The sequence below is a fragment of the Abrus precatorius genome, unplaced genomic scaffold (assembly GCF_003935025.1).
Source record: "Abrus precatorius isolate BTA unplaced genomic scaffold, Abrus_2018 Scaffold10, whole genome shotgun sequence".
In the NCBI taxonomy this organism is placed as follows: domain Eukaryota; kingdom Viridiplantae; phylum Streptophyta; class Magnoliopsida; order Fabales; family Fabaceae; genus Abrus; species Abrus precatorius.
Genome location: NW_020874292.1, coordinates 26,877,410 through 26,892,266, shown reverse-complemented (window position 1 = coordinate 26,892,266; position 14,857 = coordinate 26,877,410). Strand labels below are relative to the sequence as shown.

At 28.6% G+C, this 14,857-nt stretch overlaps 2 protein-coding genes across 4 annotated transcripts; both read left to right on the top strand.

Moving 5' to 3' along the window:
- Nucleotides 1-3,221: 3,221 nt before the first annotated feature.
- LOC113863660 (endo-1,3;1,4-beta-D-glucanase-like) lies at nucleotides 3,222-10,862 on the top strand. Of its 2 annotated transcripts, XR_003504553.1 has the most exons (11): nucleotides 3,233-3,452; nucleotides 3,814-3,835; nucleotides 4,123-4,249; nucleotides 4,408-4,498; nucleotides 4,612-4,701; nucleotides 4,781-4,881; nucleotides 5,584-5,726; nucleotides 6,757-6,836; nucleotides 8,590-8,727; nucleotides 8,828-8,988; nucleotides 10,512-10,862. XR_003504553.1 is itself a non-coding variant. In XM_027497314.1 (7 exons), the coding sequence occupies exons 1-7, from the start codon at nucleotides 3,302-3,304 to the stop codon at nucleotides 5,722-5,724; spliced, it is 723 nt and encodes a 240-aa protein (XP_027353115.1). In that variant the 5' UTR covers nucleotides 3,222-3,301; the 3' UTR covers nucleotides 5,725-6,224. The 2 variants fall into 2 exon arrangements, 1 of the variants encoding a protein (XP_027353115.1); XM_027497314.1 differs by lacking the exons at nucleotides 6,757-6,836; nucleotides 8,590-8,727; nucleotides 8,828-8,988; nucleotides 10,512-10,862 and having other exon boundaries at nucleotides 3,222-3,452; nucleotides 5,584-6,224.
- Nucleotides 8,159-10,954, top strand: LOC113863672 (40S ribosomal protein S15a-1). 2 transcript variants are annotated; one of them, XM_027497334.1, is made up of 4 exons: nucleotides 8,159-8,246; nucleotides 8,590-8,727; nucleotides 8,828-8,988; nucleotides 10,512-10,954. In XM_027497334.1, exons 2-4 carry the CDS (start codon nucleotides 8,595-8,597, stop codon nucleotides 10,608-10,610), a joined length of 393 nt encoding a protein of 130 aa, XP_027353135.1. In that variant the 5' UTR covers nucleotides 8,159-8,246; nucleotides 8,590-8,594; the 3' UTR covers nucleotides 10,611-10,954. The 2 variants fall into 2 exon arrangements, with proteins under 2 accessions (XP_027353135.1, XP_027353126.1); XM_027497325.1 differs by having other exon boundaries at nucleotides 8,208-8,246; nucleotides 8,560-8,727; nucleotides 10,512-10,646.
- Nucleotides 10,955-14,857: the final 3,903 nt, after the last annotated feature.

Here is a 14,857-nt window from a genome sequence, read left to right as displayed (position 1 = left end):
CTAATCCAAACCTCACACTCTCTCTAAACCCATCACCCCTTGACCCCTCCAATGCCGCTATGTCAAAACCTTCTCATGGCTTCGACAATATCGGTTCCTTACTGTGCCTTCCTCCTCATCTAATCTGTTTTAGACTTTTGCTAAAACCTCTAAGCTTAAGAATTGGATCTAAGTGGAAAAATTTGAGAAAAATAAGTTTTGTAGTGTAAACTTCATTACAGTAATAGTAAGAGGAAAGGAATAAGATGTCAGGAAAAAAGGTGAAGCAGAAATTTCAAAAGTTAGTGACGAAAATGATCTATTTTGAAATATTCTAAAATAACGTTATTTTATAATTAGAATGTACAATCACATATCATTTAATATAATAAATCATTACTTCATTACTCAATTTTAATATCTATTAATAACAAAGACTAATATAATTAACAATTTTTAATTTCAAATTTTAAATTTAAATGATTGATTTAAACTACACTGCATATTTTAGAAACTATAGTAAAAATTTACTCAATAATTTGTTTACGTTAGTCTTTATAGGAATTGGTCTTTCCCTTTATATCAACCAATGATCACTTGGACCTTACAATTTTGTCAGCATGATCCTTCAACTTCTTCTTAAGAGCTCTTAATTTCACAACCTCATCCTCTAGAGACACGTATAACAAACTTTCTTCTTCTAGGCAATCTAAAAGTGAAAAACGAAAGGATTGTTGAAGTGATTTTCTTTTAGTGTTGATAGAAATAAGGGTGTTATGGTGAAAAGGAGAGGGGAACGTGAAATTCAGAATGATGAGAATTTGAGTTTATGTTAGATTTTTACAACCCAAAGAAAGGGATTTAAGTTGGAGAGAGAGGAGTAAGAAAATATTATTTGAATTAATTATTAAAATTTTAAAATAATACAAATAGTTTTAGAATTTTTTTTAAAAAATTAATTTTGATATAAGAAAATATAAAAAATAACTATAATGTGGTAATGATGAGCTAGATATTTATTATTCAACTCATTATTTAACAAAGCATAATTAATAAAAAAGATTAAATCTTTGTATTTAAAAAGTGTTACAAACTAAATTCTAACACATTTTTAAAGACTTATTTTAAATTATGTTACTTTTATAAAAATAAAAAGTATAATTAAACTTTGAAATGTACATTTTAGTTCTTATATGAATATTTTTTGTTGTTGTTCTATATTACATTGGAAACATGTTATTAAATGATAATAACTAATAAAAAAATATTTATTTATATAAAGACTAAATTATAATTTTTTTATAAATACTAAATTAAATTACGTATTTTTTAAATAATTTTTTAAGTAGTATACACAAAGCAATTTTTAAGAAGATTTTAATTTATTTTATTTCTTTATTTTTTAGAAATATTTATCAAAATTTATAAAAAGTGTATTTTAATCTATTTAGCGTTCAATAGATAGGCATTGTCATCAAGCAAGCAAATAAATCAACCCAATCAATAGAAAGTTGTTTTAATTAATATGTAATCTTAAATTTGAGTCTTGATAAATGTCATTGTATTAAATAAATAAAAGAGTTTTATCATTTATAACAATTTTACGTAATTTAAATAGATTTTTTTTTCATACTTGTGATTTAGATTAGTTGATGTTCACCTTTGGCAAGAGATCGAAAGAGAAGTGTGACAAAAAGAAAATTATATATACATCAAAACAGACTTTAATTTAATGATTAGAATAACTTGGCCATCATGGCAACTATTTAAAAAGCGCATATTATTGAACTATATTATAAAAAATAACAAACAAGTGACCTAATGAAAGGCACTAGCCAGGATCTAGATGTATAGATTCTGACAAGAATAAGAAACAAAAATTTGATGCCCCATTTAGCTTATCCAAACTAGAAGCAGTAACAGAGCAATTATGGTCAGGAGCTCTCATGCTTCAATACCAAGTTCTAGGGAACAACTTGAAGTTTGACAACAATCTGCCTTCTGAATTCATAAACCACTCGTCTTTGCTCTCAACAATCATTTGTAAGCTTTTGACTAGAAAAAATGTTTTTATTTTAAATATTTATAAAAAATTATCTGTCTGAAATATCTTTTTAACATTGTCAGCAAGTATTGCACAACAAAAATATTTTTTTTTTAAATTGCTTACGTAAAAGTGATCACTACAAACAAAATTTGTATTTTGTATAAATTTAAAATTTAAATTTGTCCTTGAAAAGTTGGGATGCTAACACCTTACCTTTCATCAAGTACTGCTTACATTGTGGGCAATACAGTTGCATGTGTTATTGCGACGTCTATAAATCAAGAAGTGTGTATCGCCTTAATATTGAATAACTTCATTTTGTTTCTTTAAATAAATATTATCTCTTTAGTAAACGACACTGGTTGAGATAAAAAGTGCCACAGACAAATTTATTTATTTATTTTACATTTTTAAGTAAATAATTAAAAATATCAGTCAAAAAGCCTTCATTCGGATGAAAGGACAAAAGAATTAAAAGAAAAAGAAAATATGAATATTATGTTTTTGGTCAAAATGTTATTGGACTACACAAACAAATTTGAAGTTCATTTGATATACGTAAACCCAATTCAACATTTCTTGATGGGCCTGTTCAACATTTGTTGCTTGTGTGATATGTTTTCTATATCTCACACAAGCTACCAAGACATATATATTATGAACAGGATTCAAAAGTTGTCAAGCAATTTTTCACATTCCCTTCTCTAACCCCAATTTCTTTCCTCAATGACAAAAAAATCGAAACTCCCTTTTACTTTCTGTTCCAATTTTTCTTTTGCATAATTTTTCATAAAAAAAAATTATTTATAAATAAATAAGCCCATTCTTAAATTTTGGGATCGAGACATATTCCTAAAGTTCCAGGTTTGTGACTTTTGTCATATCTACTGTGGAAGTGGATTTAACAATGATTAGCTATATTATATTTCGATTTCGTATATGAATTTGACATCGATTGGTACGGTGCAACACCTTCATCGTCACATTTTTTTAGTCGCAAGATGAACGATGTCTTAAGAAATAACAGTAACAATGTCTTAAGAAATTGTATTTAAATTTTATCCGGTAAAAAAAAACTATTTTATGACGCATTCAGTGACGTTCTTATTATGCTTATGAACGTAATTGATGACGCCATTTTCGGTCAACTGTTCCATCGGTTCGTTAAATATTTGTAGTCTCACTTCTCTTTGCTGGTATAAAGTTCGGACAACTGTAGTAAGTAGTAACTATCACTCGTTGCAGCCACTCACTCATCATTAACATATTTTAGCCATGTCAAGTCCTCAGTGTTTTCAAAACCCACCTAACCTGAATTCGGGTATCCATGGAGTTGGCACTGTCCAAGAACTTGGAGGACTTAAATCCTATGTTACTGGATCTCCTGATTCCAATTTGGCACTCATCCTAGTTTCTGATGTATTTGGTAATAAACCCATCTCCAATTTTTTATCTTTGAACTTGTTTTACTCTAATCTTATTTTAGATTTATCATTTATATTCTTTCAACTATATGGTTGCTCTCAAATTAGACATAATCCTGAATCTGGGTGTTTCCTAAAACGATAAAAATGTAATCACAAAGATCCCTAATAGTTGAGCCTATGAGTGATGTGTTTTCCACCACTATCTGCATTGATTTTATAAAACTTCACTCATATTTTTCATCCATGCTTATACTTTGGATCAAGGAAAGTTAAGGTATTTCAAGATTGATTGAAAACCAACACATTATGATGATGCTTGCACTATAAATCTAATTCTAAGTTGTTTTGAAATTATTTCAGGGTATGAAGCACCGAATCTAAGGTAAATGAAAATTTCACTACCGTGGCTCACTTGGACACCATATTAATGTAAATATTGAACCCCTTGTTCTGATGATTTACTCATTGAACTAGCATGCTAGCACAAGATTAACAGAAGTTGAAACTACTGATTAATTATTTTATTGTTAAGGAATGACCAAGTTTTGTGCAACAACAAACATGCCTCCCAAGTTAGCTATTGTTAGGCTTCAATGCATCAGCACACTGTATCAGATTGACTACCTCTAAACTATTTGCAATGAGTTTTGACATTCTCTCATTTTAAAGGAAACTTGCGGACAAAGTAGCAGCGGCTGGATTCTTGGTTGTTGTTCCTGATCTTCTTTATGGTGATTATTTTGATCTTGATAATCCTCAATTCGATCGAGAAGCGTGGCGAAAAGCTCATAGACCGGTTAGTTTATGCTCACAGATGCAATTTTGTTATTCCTTTTCTATATCTAATTTTGCGATTCATATGAAACCATTTCAGCCTCATCATTTGTTGGATTGCATAAGGTTTTATTTTGCTATAACATGTTTATGCAAATATGCTGTATGTTTTCCTTATAGGATAAGGCATGTGAAGATACTAAACCTATAATTGCTGCTCTAAAGAGTTTAGGTGTTAAAGCCATAGGGGCTGCTGGTTTTTGCTGGGGAGGTGACTCATTTTTTTGCTTAGTCAACTTCATTTTATCAGTTAAAGGAAAAAAATCCCTTTAATAAAGGATGTGAAATAGTTTAACTTAGTAGTTTTTGTTTTTGTTTTTTCAGGGATTGTGGTTGTGAAAATGGCAATTTCCTGTGACATTCAGGCCGCAGTTATTCTACACCCTGGTCTAGTCACAGAAAATGAGCTTAATGGTAAACTTATGCTTTTCAATTTTCTAGTTAAATAAATGATTATAGCATTGTTGATACACTTTATTTAACTATTCTTCAGAGGTCAAGGTTCCTCTTGCTATATTGGGAGCTGAAATTGACAATCATTTCCCACCAGAAAAGCTAAAGGAAGTTGAAGAATTTTTGTCTGCAAAAGTAGAGGTGAGAAATTCTGTGGTAATCCTTTGTTGATTCTCCTGATAAGAATTCCTTTTAAAAAAATGTTTCATCAAAACTTAGTGAGTATCTATTGCCATTACCAATTTCTGTTTAAGATATTTTTTTTTTTTTGCAAAATAATATACAAAAGTTACTTGAGACTTTGTTTGGAGTTGGTTTTTAAGAGGAAGGAGAAAGAAAGAAAAGGCTTGATGGTTATTGTTTTTTTGAGAGTTTTTAGATGAGAGAGAAAAAATTTATAAACCCTCCTAATTTTATATTTTTAACTTTTTCCAATTTGAGAGTTTTGTATTAATCTTCCTTCTTTTTCTTTTACCTTTCAAATCCTTTCTTTCCATCTCTTTCCAAACTCTCAAACAAAGCTAAAATGAGAGTAAAAATAGATATCTAGGAATTACAATAAACATATCCCAAAACTTAAACCGTGTACAAAATTTCCAACTTTTGATGAAACAGCTACAATGAAATCCTGAGGTATTGAAATTTGTTAGTCTTAGAAAATTGTCCAACACAAATAAAGTACCAGTGTTCTCAATTTTTGAGCTATATTTTTTGTTTTTTAAAGAGCAAATAAATTCCATCTTCCCAAAAAGATTAGTGTCATCACATTCTCAAGTTTCTGCTGTTACCTTGTCAAAATATATGTGCACTACTGACTCCAAATTGTTTATGCTTTTTAAACAGTATGAAAGTTTTGTGAAACTATACCCTGGTGTTACTCATGGATGGACAGTGCGGTATAATGTTGATGATGAAGCAGCTGTTAAGAGTGCAGAGGAGGCTCATGATGACATGTTGAATTGGTTCATCAAGCATGTCAAGTGAAGGTTGTTTTCACAACCAGAAAATGCCAATTATTGAAATCAACATTGAAAGAAAATCTGGTGTTGTTAATGAAATAATTCAATGTGAAAGAGTCATGACTTTAAACAGCATTTGTTGACTGTGACTTTTATGTAAGTCCATTGATCAGATATCAGTGACTCTTTGATGTTGGATTAAACAAGGATTTGGGATTTTAAGCATAAAACATTCAAAGAATGTCCAGTACCATATCATTTTCTCCTGCAGAGACACGTGATTAGTCTAATTTTTCTTTAGTGTAGTATGTTATCTTTAATTTTGTCTTTAAGGTTTTCTGTTGTAATGATTTTGTAGCAATGCTTACTTGTTTAAGATATGTTAAAGGTTATGTTTGGACGATGACTGAAATAGAAAAACATAAAAGAGTGAAAAATACAGTAGAAATAGAGTGAAAATTGTTTGTTGATTTTGAATGTCATAAAATAAGAGAAAAGAAAAAAAAATCTTTAACTTGTTTGGCTGATTAAAAATATAAAAAATATTTAAATTATATTCAAAGTCATCATAAAAATAAAAATAATTTTTAAAAAATTCTAAATTTTATTATAATATTTTTCTCAATAAAAAAAATATTTTAATTTTTTATATCATATAAATATTTTGTAATAAAAATTTATTAATAAAAAAAATCTCTCAGTTTACCCTTCTTTGCTCTCTAGCTTCCTCCTATTTTAGAGAATTTTTTTTATATTAAGTCTACTTTAAAATATTTATTTTTCTTTCTCCCTTTCTCTTGTCTAAACATACATCTTTTCTTTATCTACTTTCATTTCTTTCTCACTTCTCTTCATTTCCCCATCCAAACACATTATAAATATCCGCAAAATAGGGAGATTTATGTTTAATAATAATAAAAAGTATTATGTGAAAAGTACTAAATTTGACTGCGAACTAGAATTAGTTTGTTATAATTTATTTTTATAGTCAATTTCATAGTTAGCTTATTTAAAATTAGTTTTGATTTTTATGCTATGTGCATATTGAATGTGATAGGTGAGATTTGGATTCTGCTGCCTAACGAAACTTTATTAACAGAGTGGACCTGCTTGAGATGTCTTTTTCTAGCCGAATGAGTGAGTTCTCCACCTGCAAACTCACCAGTTATGGTGTTAATAACTCTCTTCAAGTATTTTTTAAAATATTAATTATTAATTATAAAAATATTTTTTAAGTACTTCACAAAGCATATTAATTATAAATTAATTATCAGGATCAGGCTGACCCACAAAGCCTATTAGTCCATAATATCTCCTATAAAAAGAAAGTAAGAAGTATTCACTACTTAGAGCAAAGACTTCACTTCAGCATTGGAGTGCCTTTTGCAGATACTCTCTCCACGTCACGTAATGTCAGCAAAATACAGAAGGACATTACCCTATTCAGGCAGAGACTCAAAGGCTGGTGTTTCTATAGTAGGAACACATATTAATAAAATTAATTTAATTTGCAATAATTAATAATATATTTTGTGATAATAATTAATAAATTTTATTGAAAAAATAAATTATTACAAGTCAAAATCATAAAATAAGTTTGTTAGATGAACCGACCATCGAATAAGGTTTTTTGGAAACCATTTTATATATTCGATAATTGATTTAGATGTGTGAACAGTTTTTGTCAAATTCTACTATTCAATTTAAACTATGAAACATCATAATTGAGAATTGAGATCAGAGATTTGATGCTGCCTTGAATACCCTTTGTTTAATTAATCTCCCTTTCCAGTTTTTTTTTTAAGAATTATTGGATTGATTTTAGAATTATACTTCATTTATGCAAATTAGGCTAGCATATTGAAAATGTAGCTCCTCCTGAATTTGACTCTTATATTTAGATTTGAAATTTTAAATTGTGTAAAATTCTCTTAAAAATAATTTACAGACCATGCTTGGATTTACCGATTTTATTTAAAAAGGTTTGTTAAGCATAATATTTATAAGAATTCATTGAAAACATGATACTATACACATTGTTACAAAATTAGCTAAAAGGACTTTTAAGAAAACAATTGTAAAGCACTAGAAAAAATTGTAACTGAAAATTATTTCAGCTTTACAAAAGTCGCTTTGAATTATGTATAATTATCTTAGTGAGTCATTATATATTTAATTTTAAAAAAATAATATCATATCATCTTTGAAAATAAAAAATAGTAGTTTGAATGCATTTTAATATCAATTCAATCACTACAAATTTCAATAAATAAACAAGTAGATTTTCAAGGAAGACGATAGAATCCAAAACTTTTCAGAAAATTTTCCAAATGTTTTTGTTCGTGAAAAAAAGGGCAATTGGACACTCACGTATGGTCCACGAAAGTGCAGAAAGTCCAATAAATAAAACTGCTGACGGCCCACAACATTTTTATTGCTTCCAAACCCTAAACACACGTACACACGGTCGTTTTATATACTTCACTCCTGCATAGTTGTCTTTCTTCTGCTCCCGCGCCGTTTGTAAACCTTCTCTGCTTCACCTCGGTAAGATCCGCTTCCTATACCACAGTCGTGTGTTGGTTCTCACAACGAAGTTTGGTTCTGGGTTTTCATATATTTGCTATATCATCCTTCTTATCTTGCAGTTTGTGATCCAAAAATCAAAATTTGGGGTTTAGATTGGTGTTTTGATCTTTGAGTATTGTATTTTATGTCGTAATAGGCAACTTGAGTATACCATGTTAATAAAAATATGTCTTTTTCAGGAATTCTTAGCTATTTTGTTTCTTTCTGTTGTGATCATGTTTGTTGTTAAATCGTCTTGCTTTTTCGTTGGCAAAATCTTGGTTTATGTCCGTGTTGTTAAAGCTTGTGAAATTGGTAACAGTGACAATGGTGAGGGTTAGTGTCTTGAATGATGCTCTGAAGAGCATGTACAATGCTGAGAAGCGGGGGAAGCGCCAGGTCATGATTAGGCCATCCTCAAAAGTGATTATAAAATTCCTTTTGGTGATGCAGAAGCATGGTATTCGTTATTTATTCATTTGAATGATACCTCAATTTGATTACTATTGCCTCTGTAATTATTTATTTTTCTTGATTTGGTATGCTTTGGTGCTTTCTAGGGTACATTGGAGAGTTTGAGTATGTTGATGATCACAGAGCTGGAAAAATTGTTGTTGAGTTGAATGGTAGACTGAACAAATGTGGGGTTATTAGTCCCCGTTTTGATGTGGGTGTCAAAGAGATAGAAGGTTGGACTGCTAGGTTGCTCCCCTCAAGACAGGTTAGCTGAAAAGTCTTTTTTTTTTTTTTTATGTATATATATCTATATTTATATCTATCTATCTAGTTACAAGTAAAATAAAATACCTATATGAATTATATCGTCCCAACTTTGTGATAAATCATCTTCTAAAGGTCTTATTTTCTGTTTTAAAATTTCACTAGACTTTAATGTAAGGAGTTTGAGAAGTGAAATGGCCCAATTATTTCGGCTGATAAAAGTACGAATTATGAAAAGCTGTCATGATGATCAATTTTCCTTTTCATTCAAATTTTGCATTTAAGCCATGGCCATGGGCATTTCAGAAGTTGTGCCATATGGGTATTCAGTATATTAAGAGTTAGGTACTTGGGGGGTATAGCCTTGAATTCAGCCTTTGCCATAAGCAAGGTAGTTAAAATCCCGATTTGAATCTTAAAATCTTATGATTTTACGATTTTGGAAGTCTCACCGATTTAAATCGTGGATAAAATCCTAATTGAGTAAAATCCTTGTAAAATCCCGATTTGAATCATAAAATCTCTCAAATTGTGGGATTTGATGATTTCACTTCGATTTTGAAAATTTCCGCAAAGTCTATTTTGTTGAACCCTATCGTACGCCTCTTTCATATATCTCCTTTTTATGGAATCTAATTTGCCTCTAGCAGCTTTGAATCCTAACATTGTTGTCAACATTCAACAGTCCTCCTAGTGCGTGCAACCTGGTCTGCAACTAAATCTATTGTTGTTGTTCTAGCATCTTTTTTGTTCTGGTCTATTTTTTATTCATGTAAATGCATTACATTCTTATGGAATAAATTATGATTTGTGAGTGCTACGTTATTTAAGTACTTTTACTGATTTGAAGTTTTTTTCCCTTAATTTATGATATTTTATATGAATAATATGAATTTATATCATATATATGAATTTTATAAAATCTTACGATTCAATTTACGATTTTACGATTTACGATTTTCACTCTCCTTTACGATTTAAAGTAAAATCCCGATTTTAACTACCTTGGCCATAAGGGTTACTAAACTAATTCCCCAATCCAAATTATGATTTTCATATCAAATTTTCGCAAAATACAAAAAGAGCACGTGCACAGTCCTAAATGAGGGGGAAATTTTTAATACTTGTTTTGCCTCTAGGTTATCATCAAAATGGACTTTATGGTAACTAAATTTCTGGACTTCAAGTTTTGAATGAGTCCTGTGGTGTTGTATGGTCTATGTAACTGACCTCAGCTCCTGGAATAAGATAAAGCTTTGTTGTTGGTTTTTTGCCTCTAGTTTTGCAATCCTTACTTACTTTCTTGTGTCTGACTTATATTTGTATATAATGTGATGACAACATGCCGTAGATTCATGTTACAATCAATGCATTTCTCTGGTATAATGTTTCTTCTGTTTTAGATTTCACTGATATGACATAACATGCTGTATAAAATTTTTAATCATACTGGTACACGTGGAGACTTTGATTACATGTAGTTTCTATTGTTGGCCCTGACCTTTGATTACACAAATGATGCAGTTTGGGTATATTGTTTTGACTACCTCTGCTGGTATCATGGATCATGAAGAAGCTAGGAGAAAGAATGTTGGTGGCAAAGTTCTTGGTTTCTTTTACTAGTTTAGTTTCCTTTGAAGATTTTGCACTACTTTCAATTTGAGACTCATCGGTTGTAATGAACCATATGCTGGTCCCGTAGTATTATTAGTATAGCATAGCAGGAGCTGTTTTTCTGGTGTGCTTTGTTTTGTTTGCAAAACCAATTTGGTCGCTATGATTTATCTGATTTCCTTCTTTATTTTTCTTTTGCCAAAATGTATTGGCTGAAATGACTCATGTGGCCGCATTAGCGATGATTTAATCGGTATTATTATTACTATACCAGCGGGAATTATGATATTGCATTGATTTGTATTCTCAACCATTGTTTTTTATTTCAAATAGCGTGTCTAAAATTATTTTTCTTATATTATTATAATCGTGATTTTGTATCCCCCTTTTTTTTTCATGTGCATAAAATATAATATCAAGATTGTCTTTTAAGTATATGAACTCTTTTATTGATTGGTTAATGCTTTCTTCTTTTGGTTGAAGATTATTTCACATTTTGAGATGATTTGAACTATTTTCTATTCTTTTCTTATTTTATATTCTTTTCTACTTCAAGTCATATTTCTTTCCGTTTTACTTTTTTCTCCTCCAATTATTGTGTAGATGATGTATTGAACTCTAGATATTCTGATATTATGTGTGCACATTTCCTAGTCTTATCGAGCTAGTAAATGAATAATATTGTGATCCAACTATGAATGATGTGTGACTCGTATGTCTATTATTACTTCTATCTAAATAATTTTTCTCTTAAAACACTTATTATTATTGATCAACTACTAATAAGAATGGTATTTTAGATAAAAACAAGTTAAAGAGAAGAGACAGTAGATATAGAAAAGATAATACACTTTCCCTGACTATAACTATTTTAACGGTTATATGTGCGAGTATTCTAATCCAAGGTAATATAGCTTGGCGTCCTTGTTTACTCAAATCTTGTATTTCTTTCCCTTGAAGGGAAGAATACAGTGCTCCAAGGTAAGGTTACGAATTATCTTCTGTTGTGTCAGAAATTTAACATTCAGTTTTATTTTTAATTGAGCAGACTTTGCATGGTTTCTTACAATTTTATTTAAGCGAAAGTGGAATTGAAGAATCTGAATCTCTATGAAAATGATTTTTTTCTTTTCTTTTCAATCAAGTGAGAGGCCATTCTCAAAGGAGGATCATGTAGGATCCCAAATGATCTTCCAACCATGGCACCCTTCTTGGCCAATGTTTCAGCAGTGACGTTACTTTCCCTATGCAGTCCAAGTACAAAGTTTTTCGCATCTTAATCTCCACGCTAAAATTAAATAAATTATCTTTTAACTATGGGGCATGCAATATGATTTCTAAATTTACAAAACTGTGAAAATGGAATCTACTTGGATTCTTATTTTATATTTTATTTTTAACAGTTTGTATTATAAATAGTAAAATTAAGAGTCAACTTCCAAATTGTATTTGAAATTGAATGGGATAAGCATTTTAAGTACTTGAAAGTTTAGAAACTCTTCCTTAGTCTTTGATTTTGTGTAATGATATTTGATTTGTCTATTTTAATCCAAAACAGAATTAAAAAGTAAACATCATTTTGCAAAGAGAAGGGGCCGATGAAGGGTTTTAAAAACTTTTAAGGATCAAAGAGTTGAACCTCTGCAATATCAAGGACCTGAAGAATTGCTTTAAAAATAATATAAATCATTTTATTATTTTCTATAAAAAATAGAGAACAAATAGTGATGATGATGTAAAACATTTTCTTAAAATAAACAAGTTTCATTTTGTGGTCGTTTGCCTTTTGCAAAATAAAAAATAAGAAAACAACAAAGAGAAGAAAACAAACAGAGGAGACAAATATTGAGTTATGATTTTTGAAGTTTCAGCGTCCAACTGAAAAGCATTTCCTTTTAATATTCTGGCCTTAACTAAAAGTACCCAGCAAGTTGGGAACTAACAACAATTAGAGTTTTCAATATGCATGGGACAGGGATCTTGAGTGTTTGGGCGAAAAGGGATTTTGCGAGCATGTGGGAGTTATCATCAATCAACACAAGAAAATGATATCAATGAATTTTCGCATTTTGAAAAAGAATTGTGGGGACTTTCTCACAACTTTCCACTGTACAAATCAACCCTGTTTGGCAAACTTAATCGTGCATTAATAGTTTGACCAAACCAGAATAAGAAAACATGGGTGGCAGCTACTCAATTTTCATTGATGGGGGCGGAACCCCAATATTAACTTTTTTAAGAGTAAAAATTTAAGAGGCGATATAGACAATAATAATAAATATAGATTTTCGTTTAAAAGGCGTTTCTGTACACATATATGATGATGATGAGAATAAAGTATTTAATAAATTATTTTGATGTTTGATGAATAATTTTTAGAGTTTAGAGACTTAAAGCTTTGTTTGGATGAGAAGATTAAATAAAGTGAAAATAAATAAGATGGTGAGAAATAAAGAAGAAAAGATATATTATTTGGATAAGTAAAAAAAAAAAAAAAGAGAAAAAGCAGTAGAAAAAAAATCAGTTTACTTATTTAGATGAGTGAAAAGTATTTAAAAAATTAAATTATATGATTTTTTTAATAATACATAATTAAAATTGATGAAAATTTTAAACTCTTTTTGGCTATAATATTATTTAACATTTGTATTTTTTAAATATTTTTTATATTATTTAAAAATTACTTAACACTGAAATAAAAGGAACAAAGAAAAATTGGAGCCCCTCTTTACTATTCCTTTCATATAGATGAGGAAAAGTAAAAGGTTTATATAAAATATCCCAACAAATAAATATTTTACCTTTTAACACAAAATCGTTCCTCTTAATTTATTTTTTCTTAAAAGCACGCCATTCAAACACAAGATTAGAGATAGATAAAAAGAAGAGAAAAAGAAATGATAAAAATGGTAAATGACATTATATATAAATAAAAAAAGAAAAGCTGTGAGAGATAAAAATATTTGATACTTTATTGCGCATTGGTTTAAGTTTTTGTTAGTTTTATCTTTAAATTTATTAACTCACTTGCTTACTTAGATTGATGTTGATTACGGTAAAAGAGAAGATATATGTTTATTAATTATTTGGATAAGTATAATGTGTTTTTGTAGTTATATAAAAATAGAATGATATTTTTTTAATGATGTTTTGGATGAGAATGAAGTTCTAAATTCTATTATTCTAAGGTCTTGAAAGTGATTATCATTTGTTAGTAAGGAATAAGTTATTTTGCTTGCTGATTGTTATCTAAACACACGAAATTGTATCTACTTTAATTTAGCATGAGTATGTTTTTATCTTTTTATTTTTCTATATAAGTGTTAGTTTTTTTTTCTGTGTATATGAGTTTTGAGTTCATCTTAGACTTTCTCTAATAATATATATTTTTCTATAAAAAATAAAAAATATCACATGGATGGTAACATTGCTTAAAATACAACTTATAAGATAATATTATATTAGTTCTTTTATGTGTATTTTAAAAAAAAACACTTATATTTATTTTTATATTTGTGGAAATAATAATTTTAATTTTCATATGCATACTTTATAATATTTGAATTATTATACTTTATGTATCATCCGTTGAAGTATGAATTTTCTAACTTTTTTTTTTGTAAACTAATAAAACACAATTATGAAGTATATAGCATTATTAAAAGAATACATAAAATGAAGTACAATATTAAAAACAAAATAATTTGTATAATGTTAAATAAAATATAATAAAATATCAAATTATAATATAGTATATGTGTAAAATTTCAGTAAAATTATTAATTCAAAACTTTATATATATATATATATATATATATATATATATATATATATATATATAATGTATGTTTAAAATTTAGGGTTAAGGGTAAAATATATGTACCTATTTTCATCAAATTTTGTGAATACTTATTTATACTTAAACTCAAACTCATTAAGTGAATATTTTTTTTTGCTATTCATTAAGTGAATATTTAACTTCTTCGTTACGGACAATAGACATAGGAAACTATTAGGGATATCTATAAATTAAAAATGATTATTAGCTGCTAGGATCATAGATGATACTTTGGCAAAAGAATGTCACCTAAATTCAGTTAGTTAAAGCATAAACTTAAAAAAAGAGAGAGAGGTTATATTAGACTATTAATAAAGTCATCAATTTTAAGGTTATAATTTGTAGTTATTATTTTGTTTTATAATTTTCAAATTTTCATATTTAAATAACATAAAATATTTTTTACTTTTTAATTCAA

Coding starts and splice junctions, on each gene's coding strand:
- LOC113863660 (XM_027497314.1), top strand. CDS start 3,302: ATGTCAAGTCCTCAGTGTTTTCAAAACCCACCTAACCTGAATTCGGGT. Junction 4,702..4,780: donor CACAGAAAATGAGCTTAATG/GTAAACTTATGC, acceptor ACTATTCTTCAG/AGGTCAAGGTTCCTCTTGCT. Junction 4,882..5,583: donor TTTTGTCTGCAAAAGTAGAG/GTGAGAAATTCT, acceptor CTTTTTAAACAG/TATGAAAGTTTTGTGAAACT.
- LOC113863672 (XM_027497334.1), top strand. CDS start 8,595: ATGGTGAGGGTTAGTGTCTTGAATGATGCTCTGAAGAGCATGTACAAT. Junction 8,728..8,827: donor TTTGGTGATGCAGAAGCATG/GTATTCGTTATT, acceptor GGTGCTTTCTAG/GGTACATTGGAGAGTTTGAG. Junction 8,989..10,511: donor GGTTGCTCCCCTCAAGACAG/GTTAGCTGAAAA, acceptor CAAATGATGCAG/TTTGGGTATATTGTTTTGAC.